This window comes from Lissotriton helveticus, chromosome 7 (genome assembly GCF_964261635.1).
Source record: "Lissotriton helveticus chromosome 7, aLisHel1.1, whole genome shotgun sequence".
In the NCBI taxonomy this organism is placed as follows: Eukaryota; Metazoa; Chordata; class Amphibia; order Caudata; family Salamandridae; genus Lissotriton; species Lissotriton helveticus.
This window is the reverse complement of record NC_136068.1, coordinates 1,097,354,307-1,097,377,602: the sequence shown is the minus strand read 5'-3', so window position 1 is coordinate 1,097,377,602 and position 23,296 is coordinate 1,097,354,307. Positions and strand designations below refer to the sequence as shown.

At 45.5% G+C, this 23,296-nt stretch overlaps 1 protein-coding gene across 2 annotated transcripts in view; it reads left to right on the top strand.

Moving 5' to 3' along the window:
- NPLOC4 (NPL4 homolog, ubiquitin recognition factor) overlaps positions 1-19,469 on the top strand; it is a 652,620-nt gene extending 633,151 nt beyond the window's left edge. For both annotated transcript variants that reach the window (XM_078654232.1, XM_078654233.1), the window contains exons 16-17: positions 11,726-11,828; positions 14,069-19,469. In XM_078654232.1, coding sequence (XP_078510358.1) covers positions 11,726-11,828; positions 14,069-14,226 — 261 coding nt within the window. In that variant the 3' untranslated portion in view covers positions 14,227-19,469. The remainder of the gene's footprint in view (positions 1-11,725; positions 11,829-14,068) is intronic.
- The last annotated feature ends 3,827 nt before the right edge of the window (positions 19,470-23,296 follow it).

The following is a 23,296-nucleotide window of genomic DNA, read 5'->3' as shown; positions in this document are numbered from 1 at the left end:
CTACTTACACAAAAAGTACAGACAACAGATATTTTTTCATAGAAGCAAATCTCAAACAATATACACAACAATGATAAACAAGAAGTGGCTGCTAGATGGATCTTGTGTTTCTCCATAGGGCTCAGATGTGGAAAAAGAGCTTAAATCTGTTCAGTTTTCTGTGCTATCTAAAAAGGAAGGTCCTCACGATTCTGAGGACGTTTGCCCATCACTGAGTTAATCATGACGGGACTAATCACAAGACCTCCACCCTGAACCAGGGCCGGAGGAGCAGCTCCAGCTGTTGCTACCAAAAGTGCACAAGACATAAACTGTATAATTCGTACTAATTGTGTATATAGTATCATTAAGATAATTGTGATGTGGTGTAAAACCGGCCAAAACAGGTCAAGTAGCCCCATCATTAGACAAGGGGCCCATTCGAACAAAAGAGCCTGGGTGAGGCAGGGCACTATTAAACAAATGGTATGCTCCCAGGATGTCAATGAAACTTCTATCAACGCCTAAGGACAGTACGCTGCCAGAGGAGCAGCAACCGAGCAAGTATGAAAAAAATTATCATTAGCATCAACCGCAGGAAATGTAACCCAAGAATAAAATACTTCAAAGCATATGCTGGATCCGCTTCTACTACGAAAATAAAGGTAGCCCATGCATTGGGGACCCCGTGCGGATTCAAATAATTTGTAACCGCCGCCCGGCTATGTGCCGGAATCACAACTAGTTGTGCCTTATATAATGGAAAGTCAAAGAAAACTTCAGCGCAAAACAGGTCAAAGAATCCTTTTAGAATTCAGCTTGAAAAACCCACAGAAACGGTGTAACTTACAACTGTAGAAGGCTAAGCCCTTCCGCCTCGTGCGTCCCCGGGCAGCTGCAAAAGGGTATTGTGGACGAGCACAAGCGCTACTCAGGGTCCCATGAATAAGTACCAGACCAAACTTTGGGGCGCCATGTGGCAGGGATTCTGAACAAACCCAGTGCTATGCCTAGGATTAGGGGACCTTAGTATGTAGGGACTGAGTCATCCTACTACCTTAGTGCCCATGACCGACTAGCTATAGTGATCACATGCCCTCCTACTCACTCACAGAGGAACAAGTGATTAGACACCCCAGAACACAACACTCCCGACTCTCAGGAATCGCTGTTACAAGACACACCCTTTCTCTCACACTCTTGTACTTGCACAATGCACTTTATTTAATTTTGCGTTTTTTATTAGGATCTTAGGATACGTTTTTTAACCCCCCTTTTTTAAATTGGTAAATATTTCCATTATCAGGATGCTTTTAATTAGTTATGTACCTTGGAAAATAGAGATATTTGTTTATCCGTTATATCATTTATTACAATGGCCATAGGAAGAAGGAAAGAATTAGCACAACTGGAGGCTCTAACCTATGAGATATCAGAGTAAACTTGTATCCCCTAGTTAGATTGTATAATATGAATTTTATCATCTATTGTGAATAAATACTGGGTAGGGTTTGAAGCCATGCGATTAGTAATGACCTTTAGACCCCCTATATAGACCTTTTGCCAGTCTCTAAGAGATGATACTATGCTGTCAAACCACAATTGTTTTGGGGAATCTTTATGAAGAAGACGTATTTTGTATGTAAATCATGGATTGTTAGGTATCTTCTGATTATAAATGTTTTTACTTAGTGCTTTTATGCCTATAAACCGAATAAAGTTTTTGAACTGAACTGTACTTGTCCACAATAAAATCTGACAGGGACACACAAACAAGTTTAAAATATTTATTTTAACTAACATGATCCGATATGCAGTATACGTGCCACAATGAGCAGAAAAATGTATAACACAAATACGGTGAGCATAGCAAGTAATCCGTAGATCATAAAAGGAGCTGTCCTAGTAAGAGACAGATTAGCCTAACCTCCCTCCCCTTGACAGACGCAGCATGATTACATATTAGAAAATCTCTGGGTGTTATATGCAGACCCCGTACCTCAGCCTATAGATTGTAGTTCTACATCATAGGTGTTGTCACGCTCTGCTCCCTTTAAAGTTTCTTCTCTAAGTGTGTGCTACCTATCTGTGTATTCCAATAAGACCGAAGTATGTATTCCCAAACAGCTGCATCTGTATGTTTTGTCTAGGTGCTAGGGCCTGACCAGAACAGAATATCAAGGGGCATCGTTATTCAACCTTGTTCGCAATATTCAGACTAAATCCCTGGAACCTGTAAAGCGTGAACACAGCAGTGGGTTCTCATTTGAAAATAGAAAAAGAAGCATGTGTAAAATAAGCTTATGTAGTAACGTGTGCAAAGCAGTGGACAGTTTGCAGCGTGCTCATGCTAACTTAGGGAAGACGCCCATGTCCCCACTGGACAGAACCCCGGTCAACTAAGCCAAGAACCCCTATTAACATTCAGTGACTTCTTCACTGATATCCTGATGGGCACATGGGCCATACCAGGGTATTGCCTACCGTTCAGGTGATAGATGGCATGATGACATGGACCTACCCCCAGGGAGATCCAGACTTTATTCTCCAGCATCCCACTCTGGAAAGTCTGGTTGTTCAAACCTATAAGAGTCGGCTGGACCCTAACGCATTCTCTACCGTGTCATCTGACAGGGACTCAAAGCGCATAGAAACATTCTTCAAGAGAGGTGTCCTCTTGACTAGCGTAGTCCCAAGGCTGGTAAACACATCTAAGGTTGGTTAACACACTGTGCCTTCTGGGCCAATATTAACAAGCACAACAGGATAAGATAGCGGACATATTGCCGGCTCTCCCAGAAGAACTTACTCTAGTCCTTCAAGGCCTCATTTTGGATGGACACAATATGGCAAAACTTTCTATTTGATCTGTTACAAAGCTACTGACTGTCTAGGTAGGGCATTGTGAACCAGCATGCTTCTCCTCCAGTGTCCAACAATCTGTAATGGGCATGCCCTTTGACATCTCTAGGCTGTTTAGAACAAAACTTGTCTCCGCCTTAAAATATTTTAAAGAGAGCAATTCCACCGCCGGTTTTCTAGGCCCCATTCAGCTGATTTGGAAGTTCCCCCAACAGCACCACCCCTTTTCAAGGCTTTGGAAGGGGTTACCAGCCGAGACAGTGTCAATATGAGCTTTGGCAACAACAGGCTTCCCAGCCCTTTCAAGGACCAGGCCGGGCATCCAGCTAACAGCATCCATGGTATGTTTCTACCCAAACATCAACTCCTACTGCAAATCCCCTTTAATTTGACCGTGGCAACAGATCCCTCCCCTTTCTCCTACCAGATCTGACAGTAGTGACAGATGAGTCACTCCTGGGAAGGGACAGCCATCTTGGAGAGATGGAGATCAGAGGACTCTGGTTTCCGGCAGAAAGCGGTCTCCACATCAATATGCTGGAGCTCCGAGCGATCCGACTGGCATTGAAAGCCTTTCTGCCCTCCATTCAGGAAAGGCTGGTTCAGGTGTTCACGGACAACACCACCGCCATGTGGTACTGCAGCAAACAGGGTGGGTGGAGTCTTGGACCCTTGGTGATGAGGCCCTGCATCTCCGTACATGGCTGGAATGCCAGACCATATCTCTGTTGGTTCAACATCTGGCGAGATTTATGAACGCCAGAGCGGACAAACTCAGACGAAGATACTTGGCGGATCACGAATGGCCTCTCCATTCAGAGGTGGTGCAAGGTCTCTTTCAGCAGTGGGGACAGCCTTGGTTAGATTTGTTCGCCACCACTGGAATGCACAATGTCAGCAGTGTTGTGTGCTGGAGTTTCCAAGGCGGCACTTGCTCAGAGAAACTTTTTGTCTCGAGTGGAGCTCAGGCCTCCTGTACACATTTCTCCACATACCACTACTACCCAGAGTTCACAAGAAGATAAAGAGCAACTGGGCCTAAGTCATCCTTGTGGCTCCGGACGGGGCACAGAGAGTCTGGTATTCTGAGTTACTAAGCATGGCTATTGATCCTCTGATCAGGCAGCCCCTTCGGGAGGATTTTCTGTCCACCCAAACCTGTCCTCTCCTGCCTGCTTGTGTGGAGATTGAGCAGTGACAGTTGACAGCTTTCAACTTTCCTTGAAAACTCTGTACTGTTATCTTGGCAGCCAGGTGTCCCTCTAACAAGACGGTATACGCCTGGCGTTGGAAGAAATTTGTGACATGGTGTGCTGAAAAACATGACGATCCCCTTTCTGCACCCTTTTCTGAAGTCTTATTCTTCATTCTTTCCCTTGCCCAGCAGAGCTCTGCTCTGGGCACCCTCAAGGGCTATCTGTCTGCTCTTTCTGCCTTCTTGCGGCTGCCTGACCAACTTTCATTGTTCAAGTACCCTATTACGGGTAGGTTCTTGAAAGGTCTAGTTAATCTCCTTCCACATTCAGTATTTATTAGGTCTCAGTGGGACCTAAATCTAGCTCTGACATTTTTAATGTGTGCTTCTTTCGAGCCTCTTCACTATTGTCTCCTCAGGCTTCTCACATTGAAAATAGCATTTCTTGTGGCAATTGCATATGCCCGCAGAGCGAGTGAATTGCAGGCCATATCACCTAAGCCGTCTTACCTCCATAGCACAAGAGCCTCCTTTCTGCCAAAAAGTGGTAACCCCATTTCATGGGGGCCTATCCATCATCACCCTGTATACTTTTTACACTCCTCCACATCCCTCTAAAGAAAAGGAGCGTCTCCACCGACTTAACCCAAAAAGAGCATTCTCATTCTACCTTGAACGCATGAAAGAATTCTGGGTGGACGACCAACTCTTCGTGGGGTATGTTGGTACAAAGAAAGGTCAGCGGTGCAGAAGCGAACCATCTATAGATGGGTCCTACTCCGCATCAAAATCTACTACGCATTGGCCAAGAAGCAACCTCCTGAAGGTTTGCAAGCTCATTCCAACAGAGCTAAATCATCAACCACTGAGTTAGTACGTGGAGTTCCAGTCCTGGACATCTGTCAGGTGGCAACGTGGGCATCTCTGCACACATTTACGAAGCACTTCAGCCTGGACAGTCAGGTCTGTAGGATGGACATTTTAACCTTTTCGGTCCTGCAGGTCTTCCTTGCATGAAACTTGTCTGCGGACCCATCCCCAGGGATGCTATTGCTTGGGTATCTCTCCTAAGTTAAGGAATCTGTGGCTAGAAGTCTTTATCAAATGAACAAGTGACTTACCTTCGGTAATGTCTTATCTGGTAGAGACTATCTAGCCGCAGATTCCTTACCAACCCACCGATCTTCCCCGCTCTGCGAAAGGATTCCTAAGGACAGGGCTGACCCCTTTTAATGCCCTAGTAATTCACACCAGTGGTCAGTGTAATTCATTGCTCTGCGCTTATGGTGTGGAAAACTGACGGACGCACGCCTGGGCATCGCCTATATAGGTACCACAACGTCACATCCAGTGCTGATGGTGCACGCGGAGCTGTTCAATGCCACCTAAAAGCACGCAGGGGTACTGCTCACGGAAAACCTTCAGGATCCAGTCTGACACCGGGGGAAATTCTAGGGTAAGGTATCTGCCACTAGATCTAGTCTCTGCCAGATAACCAAAGGTAAGTGGCTTCTTCTTCTAGTTAAGGAGCTGAGTGCAACTGAAAATGGTTATGGAGCCAGAGGTATATCCAGTTTAAGAAAGTATTTTTATTTCGCATGCATACTGGTCATGGTGGAGAAGAGCCGCACACATCAACTGTGGTACTGACAGAAGTGTGCTAGCGGACATGAAAAATTCTGTAAGTACTGCATTTTACAAAAGTAAAGGTCCTCAAAGCACAGCTTGTTGTCAGGAAGCCTTGCAAAAAGATCCTCTGATGGAACCAGGTGAACTTGCACAATCATATTTGCTTTTCCATCCTCTGTCTTGCTCTGATCTTTTAGGGCTCAGGCAATGCGACCCCTTGGAGGAAAACCCAACTACACCTTTGAGACAACTGCTATTGATCTGTCTGAACTACACATTTCCAAAATTGAAGAATATTCCGGCGCACACACCACACTTGTACTCGTAACACTTGCAACTCCAAAGCCAAAATTCACTTCTCACTCCTAAGACACAGTAGGCATTCCGCAATACTGCATGGCCCGTACATAGCAGACATCATATACAATCTTAATGCAGCATTCTTCAGAGAAACCTGGTTCCCCTGCTTATCTGTGCAGATTACTGACATACATCACAGTATAAGCTCTGGAGGCAGGATGTTGCGACATTGTACAACCTACTTAAGTCACGGTTTCCTTTTTACCGACCCCACTCTCACTGTCCTGCATAGTAGGCATTTTAAACCTCTGTTTCCTTGAACGATGTGTCGTTCCCTGCGTTATTTTATTAACATTTTAATCTTACCCCCCTTTTTGCCACTTCATTTCCTGCTCATCTCGCTGGCTGGAAGGACCTCTGTTTCGTGCTTATATCTTTAATATTCAAATGTATTATGACAAGCTTGCTTCACTTAAGTTTTAACCAAAAATATACCGACTTGCGATGCACTGAACCAGCTGTGGCTCTGTATAAGCGCTGAATAAATAACTTTGCAAAACATCTTTAAATCAGCATTTATCTAATAACTCAAAACTACGAGCACAGGATCGTAGGACTAAGCATCAAAATAATGCTGGAGGACTGATCCCCCTTCTCAGTGTTCTAGTACGCAGTGTAAAGATCTGCGTATTCCTTCGACTTTTGAGGCTTCTAAACCTAAAAGTTCAACAGATTGATCATAAAAGAGTGCATGAACCTGGGTAACTTTTCTCTGATCCCCTGACTGGCCTGTATTTCCTCCACAATGAAAAGTTTAGGGAGACCAGAACTTTGTCATGATCCAAGTGGTATTGTTCAGACCGATAAAAGATGTGTCAAAGAAGCATTCAGAGATAAGATGACAGAAGTTCGGGAGGCCTTAGCCCAGATCAAGCTTCTAGCACCTCACGCACTTATAGTGAAAACAGTAAGCAGCTTGGAGCCGTACCTTGTCTTGGACATGCCACGTCCGCATCGACGACTGCTGACTTTTTTCAGGCTTAATCTGTTCCCGCGGTTTGTGCCTTTTAATCGTGGTTGTTTTAATGATGCTAGGTTCCCTGTGTGCGATTGTGACAATGTTTCCACTAATGATACATTGCACATAGTTATGGTCTTCTCGAAATACAACTATTTGCGTTTTAAATATATACTTCCACTCTTGAAGACAATGAATTTTAACCAAGTGAAACCTGCTTTACTGTTTCTCCAGTTCTTAAGCACTCCCACAGTGTGCTGTTTTTAGGTCTCGCCTGAGCTAGCGCATGTGTTGCTCTGGCGAGACTTTTAGTAAGTGGGCTTCAGAAAATGTTACCACTGTGGCCTAGAGCTTGCGGTTACGCGTTCGGGCGCGCGCTTACTAGCAGAGGCGCCATCTGGCTTTCCTCTCTCGTCATGGGTCATCAACTTTCAAGATACGAGCGCTTTCTTTCACATTCCTGAAGTCGATAGCTTCCTTGTCATTTGCGTTACTAAGCAATCCTGGGCGGATCCCACTGTTAAATTAAATGAATCAGGTTATTCATGTTTACAAGCATCTGGTGAGAAACGCTGCAAAACTTTCAAATGACTCTAGTTTGAAAGTTTTGCTGTGTTTCTCAGGAGATCCTTGTAATCAGCTTTCAAGATAGAGCTTTCTTTCACATTCCTGAAGTCAATAGCTTCCTTTTCATTTGCCTATATATCCCTACCTCTCTTCTACCCCTCTACCTCTACTCTACCTCTCTTCTTCCACTCTACCTCTCTTCTACCCCTCTACCTCTACTCTACCTCTCTTCTATCCCTCTACCTCTCTTCTACCCCTCTACCTCTCTATCCCTCTTCTACCCCTCTATATCTCTACCCCTCTTCTACCCCTCTACCCCTCTTATACCCTGCTACCCCTCTACACCTTTTCTACCCCTCTACACCTCTTATACCCTGCTACCCCTCTACACCTTTTCTACCCCTCTACACCTCTTCTACCCCTCTACCCCCCCTCTATTTGTCAGTAAAAGTACGTTTATTAGACCATTGGTCTCCAAACAACATAATACATATTACAATAAATAGTTTAAAACATATACAAAACAATTTCACGAATACTTTAAAAAGGACAATGCCTTCAAGGGGCAGCTCCTGCCTCCCTCCCGCATCTTAAGGGGCAGCTCCTGTCTTCAAGGGGAAGCTCCTGATTACCCCTCTACATCACCTCTTCCTCTCTACTACCCCTCTACCTCTCTACTACCCCTCTACCTCTCTACTACCCCTCTTCTACCCCTCTTCTACCCATATACCTTTCTTCTACCCCTCTTACACCCTTCTACTACCCCTCTAACCTTCTACTACCCCTTTACCCCTCTTCTACCTGTCTACCCCTCTTCTACCCCTCTACCACCCCTCTTCTATCACTCTACCCCTCTTCTACCCTGCTACCCCTCTTCTACCCTGCTACCCCTCTACCCCGCTACCCCTCTACCCCTCTTCTACCCCTACCCCTCTTCTACCACTCTACTATCCCTCTACAACCCCTCTACTAACCCTCTACTACCCCTCTACCCTTCTACTACCACTCTACTACCCTTCTACCCCTCTTCTACCCCTCTTCTACTCCTCTACTACCCTTCTACCACCCTTCTACCACCCCTCTATCACCCCTCTACTACCCTCTACCACCCCTCTACCACCCTCTACCACCCCTCTACCACCCTCTACCACCCCTCTACCCTTCTACCACCCCTCTACCCTTCTACCACCCCTCTACCCTTCTACTACCTCTCTACCCCTCTACTACCCTTATACCCCTCTACTACCCTTATACCCCTCTATCCCTCTTCTACCCCTCTTCTACCCCTTCTACCCCTCTTCTACCCCTCTTCTATCCATTTTTACCACTCTTCTACTCCTCTACCTCTCTTCTACCCCTCTTCTACCCACTGTAACTAGCAAAGACACTGTGTCGCAGCAGCATCACTCACCACCACAGCATCACTCAGCGCAACAGCAGCATCACTCAGCGCCACCACAGCATTGCTCAGCGCCACCACAGCATTGCTCAGCGCCACCACAGCATTGCTCAGCACCACCACAGCATCGCTCAGCGCCACCACAGCATCGCTCAGCGTCTCCACAGCATCGCTCAGCGTCTCCACAGCATCGCTCAGCGTCTCCACAGCATCGCTCAGCGTCACCACAGCATCGCTCAGCGTCACCACAGCATCGCTCAGCGTCACCACAGCATCGCTCAGCGTCACCACAGCATCGCTCAGCGTCACCACAGCATCGCTCAGCGTCACCACAGCATCGCTCAGCGTCACCACAGCATCGCTCAGCGTCACCACAGCATCGCTCAGCGTCACCACAGCATCGCTCAGCGTCACCACAGCATCGCTCAGCGTCACCACAGCATCGCTCAGCATCACCACAGCATCGCTCAGCGTCACCACAGCATCGCTCAGCGTCACCACAGCATCGCTCAGCGTCACCACAGCATCGCTCAGCGTCACCACAGCATCGCTCAGCGTCACCACAGCATCGCTCAGCGTCACCACAGCATTGCTCAGCGTCACCACAGCATCGCTCAGCGTCACCACATCACTCCAGCATCACTCCGCACCACCACAGCATCACTCCACGCCACCACAGCAACACTCCGCGCCACCACAGCAACACTCCGCGCCACCACAGCAACACTCCGCGCCACCACAGCAACACTCCGCACCACCACAGCAATACTCCGCACCACCACAGCATCACTCAGGGCCACAACAGCATCACTCAGGGCCACAACAATATCACTCAGCACACCACAGCATCAGTCAGCACCACCACCACAGCATCACTCAGCGCACCGCCGCATCACTCAGCACCACCAGATCACTCAACACCACATCAGTATCAATCAGCATCGTCTTTGAGTAGTACACCACTACATCATCACTCAGCAAGACCTAAGTATCATCCAGCATCGTCTCAGCCCCAAACACCACCACTACCACCTCAACATCACTCAACACCACCTCAGCCTGCTCTCGGAATCTGCCGTCTGTTGATTCTCCACTAGCATCTGGCCGCCGCTAGTGTTCTAATACGGGTACTAGTTAACATCCTTCAACCTCCAATTGTTTATGCCCCCTCAAAAAAAATCTTAAACAACCATTGGAATAGGCAAAAACAAGTTGTCAGCATTGCAAGAACAAAAGAAAAATGAGGAAAATGTTATTGTACATACATTTTTTAATGTGGTCGTTTTGTTGGACATAATGCCTTCTTGATCATATATAAGGTAACAAAAATGCTTCTGGCACTTTTTTTATTACAACTTTTCAGCATGCTGCACAGCATCCACACTTCTCTACAGCACAGCTTAAACACATTGGCAAAGTCAATAGCTCTGCCTAAACACTTATTAGGCCCCAAAGGCGAGACCTATTGGCTATGCCAATGCTTGTTTATCTCGCTTTCTTTCTGGTGTATTGAAGTCAACATAATGGTATTTTATCTGATTTATATTCTTAATGAAATGTATTGTTTTGCTTTTGACTTTTATGATTCTATCTCTTAAAATCGAATAAAGATATATTTATTGATTGACTACTAAATGTTTTCTCACACTTAACTCACTGTTATTGTGAAACCACCTATTTAGTTAATGATAAGCTGAAAAGGAAAACGTAGCCCTGAAGTGCCACAAAGAAGGTACTCTATTAAAGAAATATATACATTTGTAGAATTGTTTACAACACAGAAATGGTGGCAGGTACTATTGCTGCACTAACAGACAGTTGTTACAACCGTTCTTTGGTAAGCGTTTACATTTTTCACTCTTGCCCACCTCCTAAGACCAGCCACCAGAAATGGTCTTAACATATAAACTTATTTACCACAACACTGGAGAGGCAAAGCGTATCAGTACATATTTGTAGCTTTAAATGCCATACATATAAATCAACATAGATGACAGGAGTAATAGTTTTCCAATCGGTGACGTGATTTTCAAATGCTTTTATTGTGTGTCATAAAATCCACAGCCAAAATCCACAGCCTACGCGTTTCGCCCAACACGGGCTTCTTCAGGGCTCCTGATCCTTTGTATGCTATCAAACTCCTTGTTTCGGAGGATGAGGTGAAAACTTCAAATTTAGCCGTATCGCTATACCATGCCGATTAGGGCACAGTGTACTGTCTCCTATGTCAGAGCCCTTCTCCTTCGGTATTCTTTCCGGAAGTGTGGGCACACTTCCGGAAAGAATACCGAGGAGACAATACCTGATTTAACCAAAGCGTGGTCTCAGGAAGTGGGACATTTTCGCCAGTCTTTGGAACCCCATTAATGGAAACACCCATTTATGGAGCCAGTGTAGTACCGAGATACGATACCAAGCCCTGACGAAGCCCGTGTTGGGCGAAACACGTAGGCTGTGGATTTTGGCTGTGGATTTTATGACACACAATGAAAGCATTTGAAAATCACGTCACCGATTGGAAAACTATTACTCCTGTCATCTATGTTGATTTATATGTATGGCATTTAAAGCTACAAATATGTACTGATACGCTTTGCCTCTCCAGTGTTGTGCTAAATACATTTGTAGAATTAACATAATTTGAGCTGGATCTTGACGGTGAAACTTGGAAGCTTCTTGTTTTGAAAATTATGCTGTTTTTTCTGAGGGCTTACCCCTGTAGAATGTCATTGGATTTTGTTTATTTATGGTAGGTTTCTTTTGCTTTACCCAATAGGATAGCATCAGCTTGCTTCTGGATGCCGTAAAATTGAAGAATGAAGAACTAGCTCAGACCTGGAAAAAGTCAGAACAGTGGGCAACAATCGAGCAGCTCTGCAGTAAGTAATATGCTGGGTCTTGCTGACATGCTTTGGGATTATCTCTTTAAATAGATCCTTTAAAATACCGATGAGTGGTTGGATGTAAAGCTCATCAGTTTATGATTATACTTCCCCTTCTATAGCATGAAATTGTCACTAACCATAACAAATGCCAATAATTCCACCCTCACTGCACGACTATGCTGCACTTTTCACTGTGACATCTGTTTGGCTCAATTTCTTCTACACTTTCAATTAATAATACACCCCCAGCCCCTCTGGCCAGCCCCGAATCACCACGGCTTTTGTCATCACTAGTCTCAGACAAATGTACCTAAGACCAGTTCTGGTGGGGGTCTTCTGAAATGTTCTAATCCTTTCATTGTGCGACAAGCTAAACAGAATCTCTTCATGGGTGTTTGAGGAACACAGGGTCAAAACAGTACCTTTTCCACACAATTGCATTGAATACTGAGCTTTACTAAGGGTTCTTTGATCCTTGCTGAGGACTTTCATTTTGTAAATGATGGAGCAGTTATTAGCTATATCAAGGCAATAGATCTTCTCCCATCCTTTATGCAGCTGGCTCAAGTAGGATGCTTGACTCACCTTACTACATTAAACGCAGAGAAACCTTCAACAGGTTGATTTAGTCCTTGATGATTGAGGTTATGCAGATGTTCGGACCTGAAAATACTTTCATTGACACTGTTCTGGCAAGGGTGCCCCGGGATCTGTGGAACTTGGCATAGGTACTAGATAGGAGCGTCCTCTGTCACCCCTGCTTTTTGTCTTATTGATTGAACCCCCTGGCCATGAAGGTACTCATGTTGAACTTTCACATGACATCCCCTTTTGAAGGCTCCGGACATAAAGGGGAAGGAAGGGAGCCCCCTTTGTGTGGTGGGCTTGCCTGGTTTTAAGGATATCCTGGAAAGAGACGTTAGCATCTGTACAGGCCTTAATTGGCTTCACAATAGAAGTGGAACAGCCACTGCCGTTTTAGGATTGTGTTTCCCTGAGTGGGAGGAAATCTGTACCCAAAATATGGAAGTTCTTCTTGAAATTGCTGTTGGTGGCAAAAGTGACTATCATAAGGCAAGGAGTTAATGGATGTAGCGAGGTCGTTTGCTCAAGTCAATAAGGAAAAGAAAGACTTCCTGGCTGGTGGACTGCTGGTCCTTCAGTACATGGACAGAGAAGACAGGGAAAACATCTGTTCATCTAGATTAGGAGTTTTGAGGATGTTAGATTGATAAGGTAGGGTAGCATCTTGGACTCATATGTACAGCAGTATCCAACATGTAGACTTGACAATTTACATAACTGAGATCTGTGTTGCTTAGGAATGGGGGTGTGAGTATGCATTCTAGATTGAGGTGCCGTGTTTGTTATTCTGTCAGATGTGTCGTACTGTTCAGGGAGTTTCGCACACTTTAAGGATCTTGTACTAGCTGTGTGGCGATTCGATTAAGTGCTTGATGTGAGTTTGTGATTTGGTCATTGTGCTGCAGCTGATTCAAACTCAAAATAATTGTTGCTAACAAAAATGCAAGGCAATTCTATAACCTAAATACACTCTGCAGTTTTGATTACACTTTAGAAACAGTGTTTAAGTATATATTTAGAGATTACTTACAGAATACCTCTTCCCACATCAGGTATACACTCGCAGATCTCTGATGTCATCCTTGATTCCAGCATCCTCTAACAGAGAGCTCCAGTTTTCTAAAAGCATCATTAGAAGACAGTTTCGACCCCTTTCTTGCTTCTTCTGTACTTAAATCAATTAAGAAGAAGCTCCCAAGTAATTTGAAGTTGTGTGATGGGAAATCCTCCACAGTTTTTAATAAACCTCCCCAAGTCATATAGTTCTCAACACATGTCTACATTACGTCAATTGGGAAAAGAATAGAGAATAGTGGGTGAGCTAAAAAGATGCGAGGTCCATAAAGGAAATAACACTTTGGAAATTCCACAATAATTACTTCCTGTTCATCTTTATATCTCGTTCCTTGAAACTTGTCACAACCAATCCTGTGCAGTGATTCTCACCCTTACAGCAAGAGCAGGAACTGGTGCCATGTGAAACCTGTGTTAATAAATTCTTGTGTTTTTTCGACATCAGACACATATTAACATTAGATACATATCCACATTAAGCTATCCTTAGGCACTTCTTAGTTAACGTCTTTGCCACATCTCAGTTTATTTTTTATTGGTGATCATTTCTTTCCTTTTTTCTTTATTTCCCATAGGCACAGTTGGTATTCAGCCCTCCGGTATTCAGGAATATGGTGCTGTGGGCACGTCTGTAAACCCGGCCCCATCTGCGATGTGGGCCTGTCTGCACTGCACCTTCATGAACCAGTCTGGGACAGACCAGTGTGAGATGTGCCGGCTCCCGCGAGCCTAACACCGCTTCCCCTGTTCATCTGTTATTTTGGGGTATAGCAGACTTAACACACTTGCAAATAGTACCTGGAAGAAGGATTCTTTCTGCTGCTCAAGCTTGGTTTTGGAGAATGTTGGCATAGCCACTTTTCTGCTTGTCTGATAAAGCTTTGCTGGACACTGCAGCGGACGCTCCCCAGCTTTGGTAGCTACTGCCCATCTCGTTGCAACCGAATTCCAGCCAAAAATGAAACCCCAATGGTGTACAAGACTGGACCCTATAACAAGAGACTATTTTGTTGCAAGTTGATGGTTCTGTTAGTGTCTTTTTTTCTATCTACCCCGCTCTTCGTAATCCATGGTTACGTACCATTTTATCACATACATACACAAGGTGCAAGTCCTTTGAGATGCCGCCACTTTGTTGGGTCCAAATCAATCTGAAATTTGCTGACTAATCTGATTCCTTCACCCTGGTTACTTATTGTCCAACCAAATATAATCTCATTTGTATCAATCGTTTTTGGCACTAAATTTCATCCATCCTGTTCTGCATGATCTCTGCACACCAGTGTCAGCTCCTCTCTCACTGTGATCTTTTCTTTAGCTATGGGTGGTCTTCAGCAGCGCCGCATCACCAGTTTGAGCAGATGGGCTCCCACTTTAGTTCCATCATACCTTTTAAGTAAAGCTGCACCACTTCAATCATTGGACCATTATCGCTATCCTATTAAGCAATTTGGTCTTGTTTTTATAAACTGTGTGGCCTTGTCGTATTCATGCCAAATGTTATTTCACTCCCTGACAGCACAAATGCTTCTAGGCCTAGTTATTTAAGAAATTATGAAATGGGAAACGTTCCTAACCGTGTGCTGGCAGTTTGCTTGGAATGAAGTATGCTGTGCTTCACTTTGATGAGGGGCGAAGGATCTGTTCTTTTTAAAATGCTGTGACCATCTACCTCGCACAGCTAGTCAGATGACCTGCATGCGTTTCTTGACAGTGCCATGCCAGTGACTACCCACACGGTAGTGTTATCACCTTGGTAGACCTCAGGGGAGGTGTTTATAGGTTTTTAAGATGAACAGTCGTACAGTACAACAATTTTGTTGTCGTTCGAGGATGAGGATTCATTTATCACGTTCCAAAAAGTGAATTCCTGTTTTGATGTGAAATACTCATTTTTTAGTCTGTGTCCTTATCGAAGTGCAGAAAGCTATAAACTTGGTATTATTGGCTGCCGAAGACGTCACTTAAAGTGGTGATGGACTTGAGAGCTTGTCTTTTATTACATTGGCCTTCCTTAAATTCCTGGCTGGAGAGCCAAAACCAGAGAACGAAACTTCAGCATTACAGGCCAGTGTTATACTGCCAGGAGTGAGCATGTTGGAAACTGATACTGTTGAAATGCTGATTGCTTGGTGATCCCAGCGCTGTACAGTATAGGAAGGTGGATCCTGCTTTCTGTTGGCTATGGTACCCTGAAGTCAAGGTTTGTGACTTGCTTCGAGCTGCCTCTGGTGCTGATCTGAGCGCCCTGTTTTTATGCTTCTCTTTACCGTTTGAGGTATAGTAGAGGAGGGGGTGGGTATAATTGCTAAACGGTCTTTGAGATACGTATGTTAAAGACAGCTAATTTCAGTGTCTCCATAATGTAATTACTACAGCCTGCTGGACTAAGTGGTCTTGGATCTACCTAGAATATTTTTTTATTTTTAGTTTCTGCAATTAAATCAACTAGAAAGCCTTATGCTCCGCGAAAACCTTGATTCATGAAATAGTTTGAGTACTCTTCTGGGGCACTGCACATACAATAACTTTGTGGTGGGGTCTATACCATATACGGTAGGTGATAACTGCATCTACCTCCTATGCTGTGTGTTTGTTAGGTAAGGTGGCTGCATTAAATTGAATGCTGCTGATTAAATGTCTTCCTTGAGGAGTGGTTGTGCAACAAATGTACATGCACTACAAACAGTATCTCCCCAACATCAAATTATTGGAATATCCTCTTAACACATCCCTGTGACTTATGAAAAATAGAGAGTAGTTCTGATTGTTCTTAACTACATCAGTGGGACGTGTTTGTGTGTTCATACACAGTAATAAAAGCTGCTCATGTTGGATAGAATTAGGACCATTATATCATAATAAGTTTTGCAAGGGACATAATGATTTTCAAAGATTTTGGTAGTGGTTCTTTAGCATTCGACATGCACTTGAACCTTGCCCTATCTTTTGTAGAAACCTTTTCTACACCTCCCATTCAAGGTGTGTAGAATCAGGATTTGCATCCCTTTTCAGTGTAGCCTGTGGCACTGCAATATGCAAGGAGCAATTATTACTTTCGGTTCAGTCATAAAAATGACCCTGTAACATACAAAGAACCTGCTTTGTCTCATTACCTATTCTTGTCATTCAGCCTTCCTTGCAAATTCTTGGACGGGTGATTACTCGCGCTTCCTTGTCAGTAGCATAGTTGTAGTGCCAGCAACACCTTAAGAACACGCAGACTGCTAGGTTCAGGTCGAGACAGGCTGCAGTTTTCTGGCTGCTTGTGATACTGAGAGCATTTATAAACTACGAAATCTTTTCAGCAGGGCGATGCAGCTTGCTCTCAAGGAAACAGGCCATGTCTTTTTTGTTGGCCTGTGAGCAGAAATCAAGTAAATACATTTAGACAGTTGCTTTTATGGCCCAGAGTAAAGAGAATCACCCTTGTGGTGTTTCCAACTGATTGCTCCGTCCACCGCCACACCAAAGCGGTTTTGCGATATGGCTTAAGAAAATTCAAATTGGGTACTGGTTGAGCTAGTCATCCAAGACTAGAAAGTCGCTCGGTAAGCTAACTCATGTATAATGTCAGTGTTGGAATGGACATGGTATACCCACAATAATTATGCAAGCCTGACCCAGGAGTACAGGAGTGCAACACACTATGGTAACGGTGAGAGTGTGGAGGGAAAGTGCTGATTTGAGTATAATGTAAATTAAATACTTTGTTCAAGTATTCACAGGAACAAATTGAGATGATTTATTGATGAGATTTGACCCAAGCCTTGACTGAATGCTGTGATCATTAATTGGCATGTGCACCTCAGCCTTGAAAACAGAAAATTCTACAAAACTACATTAAAAAAAAACAAGTTAGTGGTGGTTGAAACGAATGCTGAAAGTGAGCGAGGCACATCTTTTAGCTCACTCTCCAGTTAGCAAATAATATTGCAAAAATGTACACGAGGGCGACCGTAGAGCTATATTTTAGCATGTACTCTTCATCGCACGTCTGAGTTCAAAGCTGGCTGCATTTGTTGCTCCAAAAGCCTTCCATGCAGCAGTTCACACCTACACTGGGAAATCTTCACTTTGTTGTTTTGTGAAATATGACACCAAAAGTATTTTTTTTTCCGAATGTTTTCACACACGATTATTCAATTTGCCACTTTGAATATTGCGCTCAATCTTCTTTCTTACTGTGCAAACACAGCAAGTGATTTAGTTGCGGGAATAGGACAGGGTTGCCTTCTACTGGTTTTGATTGCTACAGGTCTGTGTAACAGTCATTGGTTCAACATAACACTCATGAGATGGTTGATGGGAGCGAACTTTCCGAATCATTCAAACCACCTTCAGGCTCCTTTTTCAGAATTTCAAAGTGCCCTTAGTCATAGTCCACGCGCATACCAATTTCTTTTCTTCAGTTATAAATACTAACATTTAAACAATGACAGATTTAAGACATTTGTGCTAATATAGTTCAAAATGACATTAGTGTTGTTCGAAAAATGCATAGGATAAAATGGTGCTGTGGAACAAAACGGAAAATTAACGCTCCGTGTGTGGTGCAGTTTGAGCAGCCCAGATTCATAAGTGTTACATTTACATTCTAGTTTAAGTTTCCAGCTAAGCACTCTTTTTATGAAAACAGGGTAGGCACTTTGTGCTGGGCCAAAACTGAACATCTCAAGTTGGCCTAGATCCTGGAGTGGGATGTTTGTTCTATAAAAACAGCTTGGTAATGCGGCTGTTTACATGACATGCAAAAGCCCCTCGGCAAACGTTTCATAGCACTGATTAGTGAACAAGCTCTGTGGAAGCACTAGTTGAGCTCTCTGGTGACAAAGTACCCAGCACTAAGCAGGGACATAATATAAATAAATGGGTCTTTGGTCGCCATTAAGGATATCCTGAGTTGAACCTCCTATTTTCACATCCTCTCAGTAGGTTTTTAGCCCATTTTTTTTACATATACATTCAGTTTGAAAAGTCCATCCTAACTGTGCTCTCATCTCTTATGCTCTTTGAGGTATGAGCAGGATTGCGCTGAAGGAGCCTGCCTCCAACATAAGTAATGGAAGGTGTGTGCTCCTGGATGTCTATTGCAGCCACTCTGAGCATTCCTGCTCTGACTCCTTGAAACAAAAGTATTTTCTTCAGGACAGTGGTGATGGTGTACAGTCATAGCTCCTTCGCGTGCATACGGTAGAAGGCCACAGCAGGCAAAGCATGAAGTTTACTTAATGTTTGATATGTTTTGGACTGGGTTCTTAAATGGCAACTGCTGATGTTTTAAGGAGTCCCAAATAATCCACATTCTCTCCAATTTATAGGACCATCGTTGTCATCCTAAGATTCACTAGGACCATATTGGGCTCACTCAAAGCTATTAAATAAAAAAAAAATGAACAGCACTATTCCAATTTGAATAGTGATGCTACCCTATAGAACGTTTGCGAATTACGTTTGTGAGCAAGCGAGTAAACCAGAGAAATCCTATAGCTCCTGTATTAGACTAGATGAAGTGTGTAGTCTGGAAAGATTAATTTATTGTTTGTCACTGGACTAAACCAAATACAATGTCCACGGTGAGGTTTACATGATAAAGTATTAGGTTCGTTCTTTGGTGATGGAAGAAAATGTCTACGTTGCCCAGCTCTATTTTTAATGAATGTGACTTTTCAGAATTTTGCATGCTGGTTCACAACTAATTGGCCATCAATTCCTATTTCGAAGTCTTTTTTACAGCAAAGTGCGGTTTTCATTCTGGGTTGAAAGGATTTTTGCCTTGACGTTTGAAAGTTTTATGACAACTTGTTTCTATTTCTTTATCTTTCTGTGGTTATGCCTTGTGTAGCAGTCCTCGTTTCCATTCTTTTACCCACATTTTTGGTTACTTTCTTCCAGCTTGCAGATGTCTGTGTTGGGGCTGGAATGTTTTCGTTCCAGACAAGCAAGTGAAACCAAATAAAAAGCAACTGAAAGACATTTGCGTCCTATCGATTTTTTTGCATTGTAATCCCTTGAGTGTGGTATGTGACGGTCACTTACAGGGTTCTGTTGTGGTACCATTGTTGTATAGGAAATCAATTGTCCTAACCACTTAATATAAATCCCCCTGTTATGCATTTTCTCTGCCATCTAAAGGGACAGATGTTGCACACCTTCCTTCCGGATATATATGTGTATGTGTATATATGTGTGTGTGTATATATATATATATATATATATATATATATATATATATATATATATATATACATACACACACACACATAAAGCTGTGGCATATATAGCAGTAGATACACATGCTGTGCATACTTTTGCCATTTAGTGTTGTGCTTGGACATGTGCAAGTTGTTTTTCTTCGAAGAAGTCTTCCATTCACGTGGTATTGTGAATCCACTTATGGCTGGTAATGTGCAAGAGCATCAGCTTCATTTTTAGATGGCTTTTTCTTAGGTCTCTAACCGTGCTCTGGGTCGATGCCTCGCTATGATAGTCTTCTTGTCTGTCTGGATTCTGCAGACTCTCTGGCAAATCAATCACCACACATACTGCCCTTTCATAGTCGTCATGCTATCCTGTATGTCTTGACAACCATCAGGATCTATTTGAAGGCCCCATCCAGGCCTTACTCCATCGTCTTCTGCGCTGAAAATATCCAATCCGTAGTGGAAAGGACTTCATTTCAGAACTGTCCACAGTGTCGAGCCAAATATCCCTGGACAGACCTCTACCAACACTGTGTTAATGCCAAGATCGACCCCTCACTAGACAACCAATGGTGCAGCAGCTGGTAGACATCAGCCCTGATCTCTTCATGAACCCAAATGTCAAACAAGAACCGCAGCCAGTACCTTTAACGAACCAGCCATTACATATCTGAAAGAAACAGTTAGTTATAGATTCCTTACCTTAGAAATAGCCCCCAGGCGTCCGACTAGATCCTGGAAGATTTTCGTCAGCAGTACCCCTGCGCGTCGTAAGGTGGCGTCAGTCGACTACGTGTTAGGCGTCGTGGTCGCCAGAATGTCGTCGCAGTAGCTACATAGACGCCGCCCTCTCGAGCTGACGTCAGTGCTTTCTTTTTCCGTGCCAGCAAGCGCTGATCCAGTGAGAGTGGCAGCTCCAGTCACTTTTTGACTTTTTCTCGACTTTTGTCGACTTCATTTTTTGAGTCCATCGACTCCTGATGCACGAGGGATGCCCGGCTTGAAGGCTTTCAGTTCCTGTAACCGATTGTTGTCGGTGACAGATCCGCGCCTCATGCACCTCTACTACCTGTAGCACGACTCCGAGTTGTGCTCCTACTGCTGGACCATGGCCCCGAAGTCTTTGCGGGAGCAATCCCGAAAACTACTCGCGGCCCGGCAGCTGGCTCTGCGTCCCTCGAGGTCCTGGTCACGTAGGAGGTCGAGGGACTGGTCGTGGAGCCAACACCATTCTTCATTCAAGTCGCAGAATCATCGTCGCTCTTTGACTTCTCCCCTTCCGTCGGCCGACGCGACGAGCAATGCGGGTGGTACCCGTCCTGCGGCTCCCCATGCAGAGCCCAAAGGGTCAGCTCTGAGTTCCCCCCCCTTCCTGGGACCGGATTGGACCCCTGCCCAGCTTTGTTAGTTTTACAAAGCGATGCACACCATCTTTGGGCAGCCTGACTCTGCCGGCACGCCCTCTGACTTGGCTGGGGGCCCTGGGCCTTTGGCGCAGGGCGGCTTCCGCGCCGCAGGGTCCACTTGGTTCCAGGCCTGGATCGGAGCGGTGCCGGTCGACCTTGGTACGCCTCCACCGGCACCACGTCCGCAGCCGGCGTCTGTATTTCCAGCTTGAGGTTGACACGGAGCCGGACGGATTCGAAACCGATGGGTACTTTTGTGCCCCTGTTCTACCTTGGCTCTTTGAGACCAGATTGGCAGCCAGAGGAGGTTGAGGACGACTGGGAGGGGTCTGGGAACCCTTTAGCCGACCAGTTATGTTGTGAACCGGACTGGATAGAGTAACTGGGGAAGCCAGTGGTCTGGATACCTCCCCAGACCATGGCATGTTGCGTGTGTTATGCAGTGGTGTTGCGTAGGGCGGCTGAAACTCTCCACCTCGAGCTACCTGCGGTGGCAGTCAGGACCAACCACCTGACAGAGGTGCTTCAACCGACAGCAAGCTCTTCTGAGCCCCTGCTGCCGTTTAATGAAGCCCTCACGGATATCCTTTTGGGCTCCTGGTCCAGGCCCAACACAGGGGCTTCTGTGGACAGGATGATTGCCCGACTCCACTGCCCGGCCCTGGACGACTCCACTTTACTCTCTCAACACCCCACCCCGAGAGCTTGGTGGTCCAAACCTCCACCTCCAAAGGCGCATTCCTTAACGCACCACCCAATAGGGAATCCAAAAAGCTGGACCACCTTGGGAAGAAAATGTTTTGTTCCTCCAGCTTGGGATTGCGGTCGTTAAGCACCGCATGTCTGTTGGGCCGTTACACCCGCTCTGTGTACGATACGGTAGCGCAGGTGCTGCCGCAGTGCCTGGAGGAGGCCCGGGCCATGCTCCCCCGTGCAGTTGCCGAGGGTGAGACGCAGCGAAGTTTACCATCCACTGTGGGCTGGATACTGCCGATTCATTTGGAAGGACAATTTCCACGTCAGTAGCCCTTTGATGCTTCACCTGGTTGAGGTCGGCTGTTTTTTCCCAGGGATGTCCAATCCACTATTATGGACATGCCCTTTGATCGCCATCGCCTTTTCGGTGATAAGGCAGACAACGCGCTGGAGCGTTTTAAGGACTCTCGGGCTCTGCACTGGTCCTTGAGCCTCTCCACCGCCCGCCCTGCGCAGTCTGCCTTTCGCCCCGTTCATGGCTACGGAAGGGGTGCCCCCGCCATGTCCTGCCCAGAGCCACAGGCCGGAACAAGGTGTTCAACCTCTGCGCGGCCGGGTACCTGGGAACCAAGCTCCGTGGTTCTGGGGGCCAGTCTACCACAGCCCCCTCTGCAGCAGCCTCCTAAACCGCCTAGTCTGACTTTTCAGGGCCACCAAACGCCAGTGGGCGGCAGGATTCGCCATCACCTCCCCCACTGGCGCATCATCATGTCGGACAGGTGGGTTTTGCAGATAGTCCGAAAGGGCTACTCCCGCCCCTCTGAGACTACCCCATCCTCCATGACACCGCCATACCATCGCATGTCAGAGGATCATTTTGCCCTTCTCCTTCAGGAAGTTTCGGCACTCTTGGCCAAAGGAGCCATTAAGAGCTCTCCTGTCTCTGAAGTAGGTTGTGGTTGCTATTCCCACTACTTTCTGGTGCCCAAGAAGGACAAAGGCTTGCGTCCTATCTTGGATCTCAGGAACATCAACTGCTTGCTCCGGATGGAGAAGTTCAAAATGTTGACGCTCGCTCAGGTCGTGTCTGTCCTCGACCCTGAAGACTGGAAGGTAGCGTTTGACTTGCAGGACGCTTACTTTCATATCCCCATCCTGCAGACCCGCCGGCATTACCTGCGGTTCATTGTAGGCCACAAGCATTTTCAGTTTACTCTGCGCCCCTTTGGCCTTACCAGCGCCCTTCGGTTGTTCACTAAAGTGATGGCAGTAGTCGCAGCTCATCGGCGCAGATCAGGGGTTCCAGTCTTCCCCTATCTCGGAGACTGGCTGTTGAAGGCGGGCTCACCCCAGACTGTCGTCTCCCACCTCCAGACTACGGCCGACCTCCTGCAGTCGCTGGGGTTCTCCATCAATGTGCCAAAATAACACCTGACCCCCTCTCAGAAGCTCCTCTTCATTGGAGCGGTTCTGGACATGACCCAGTTTCGGGTTTATC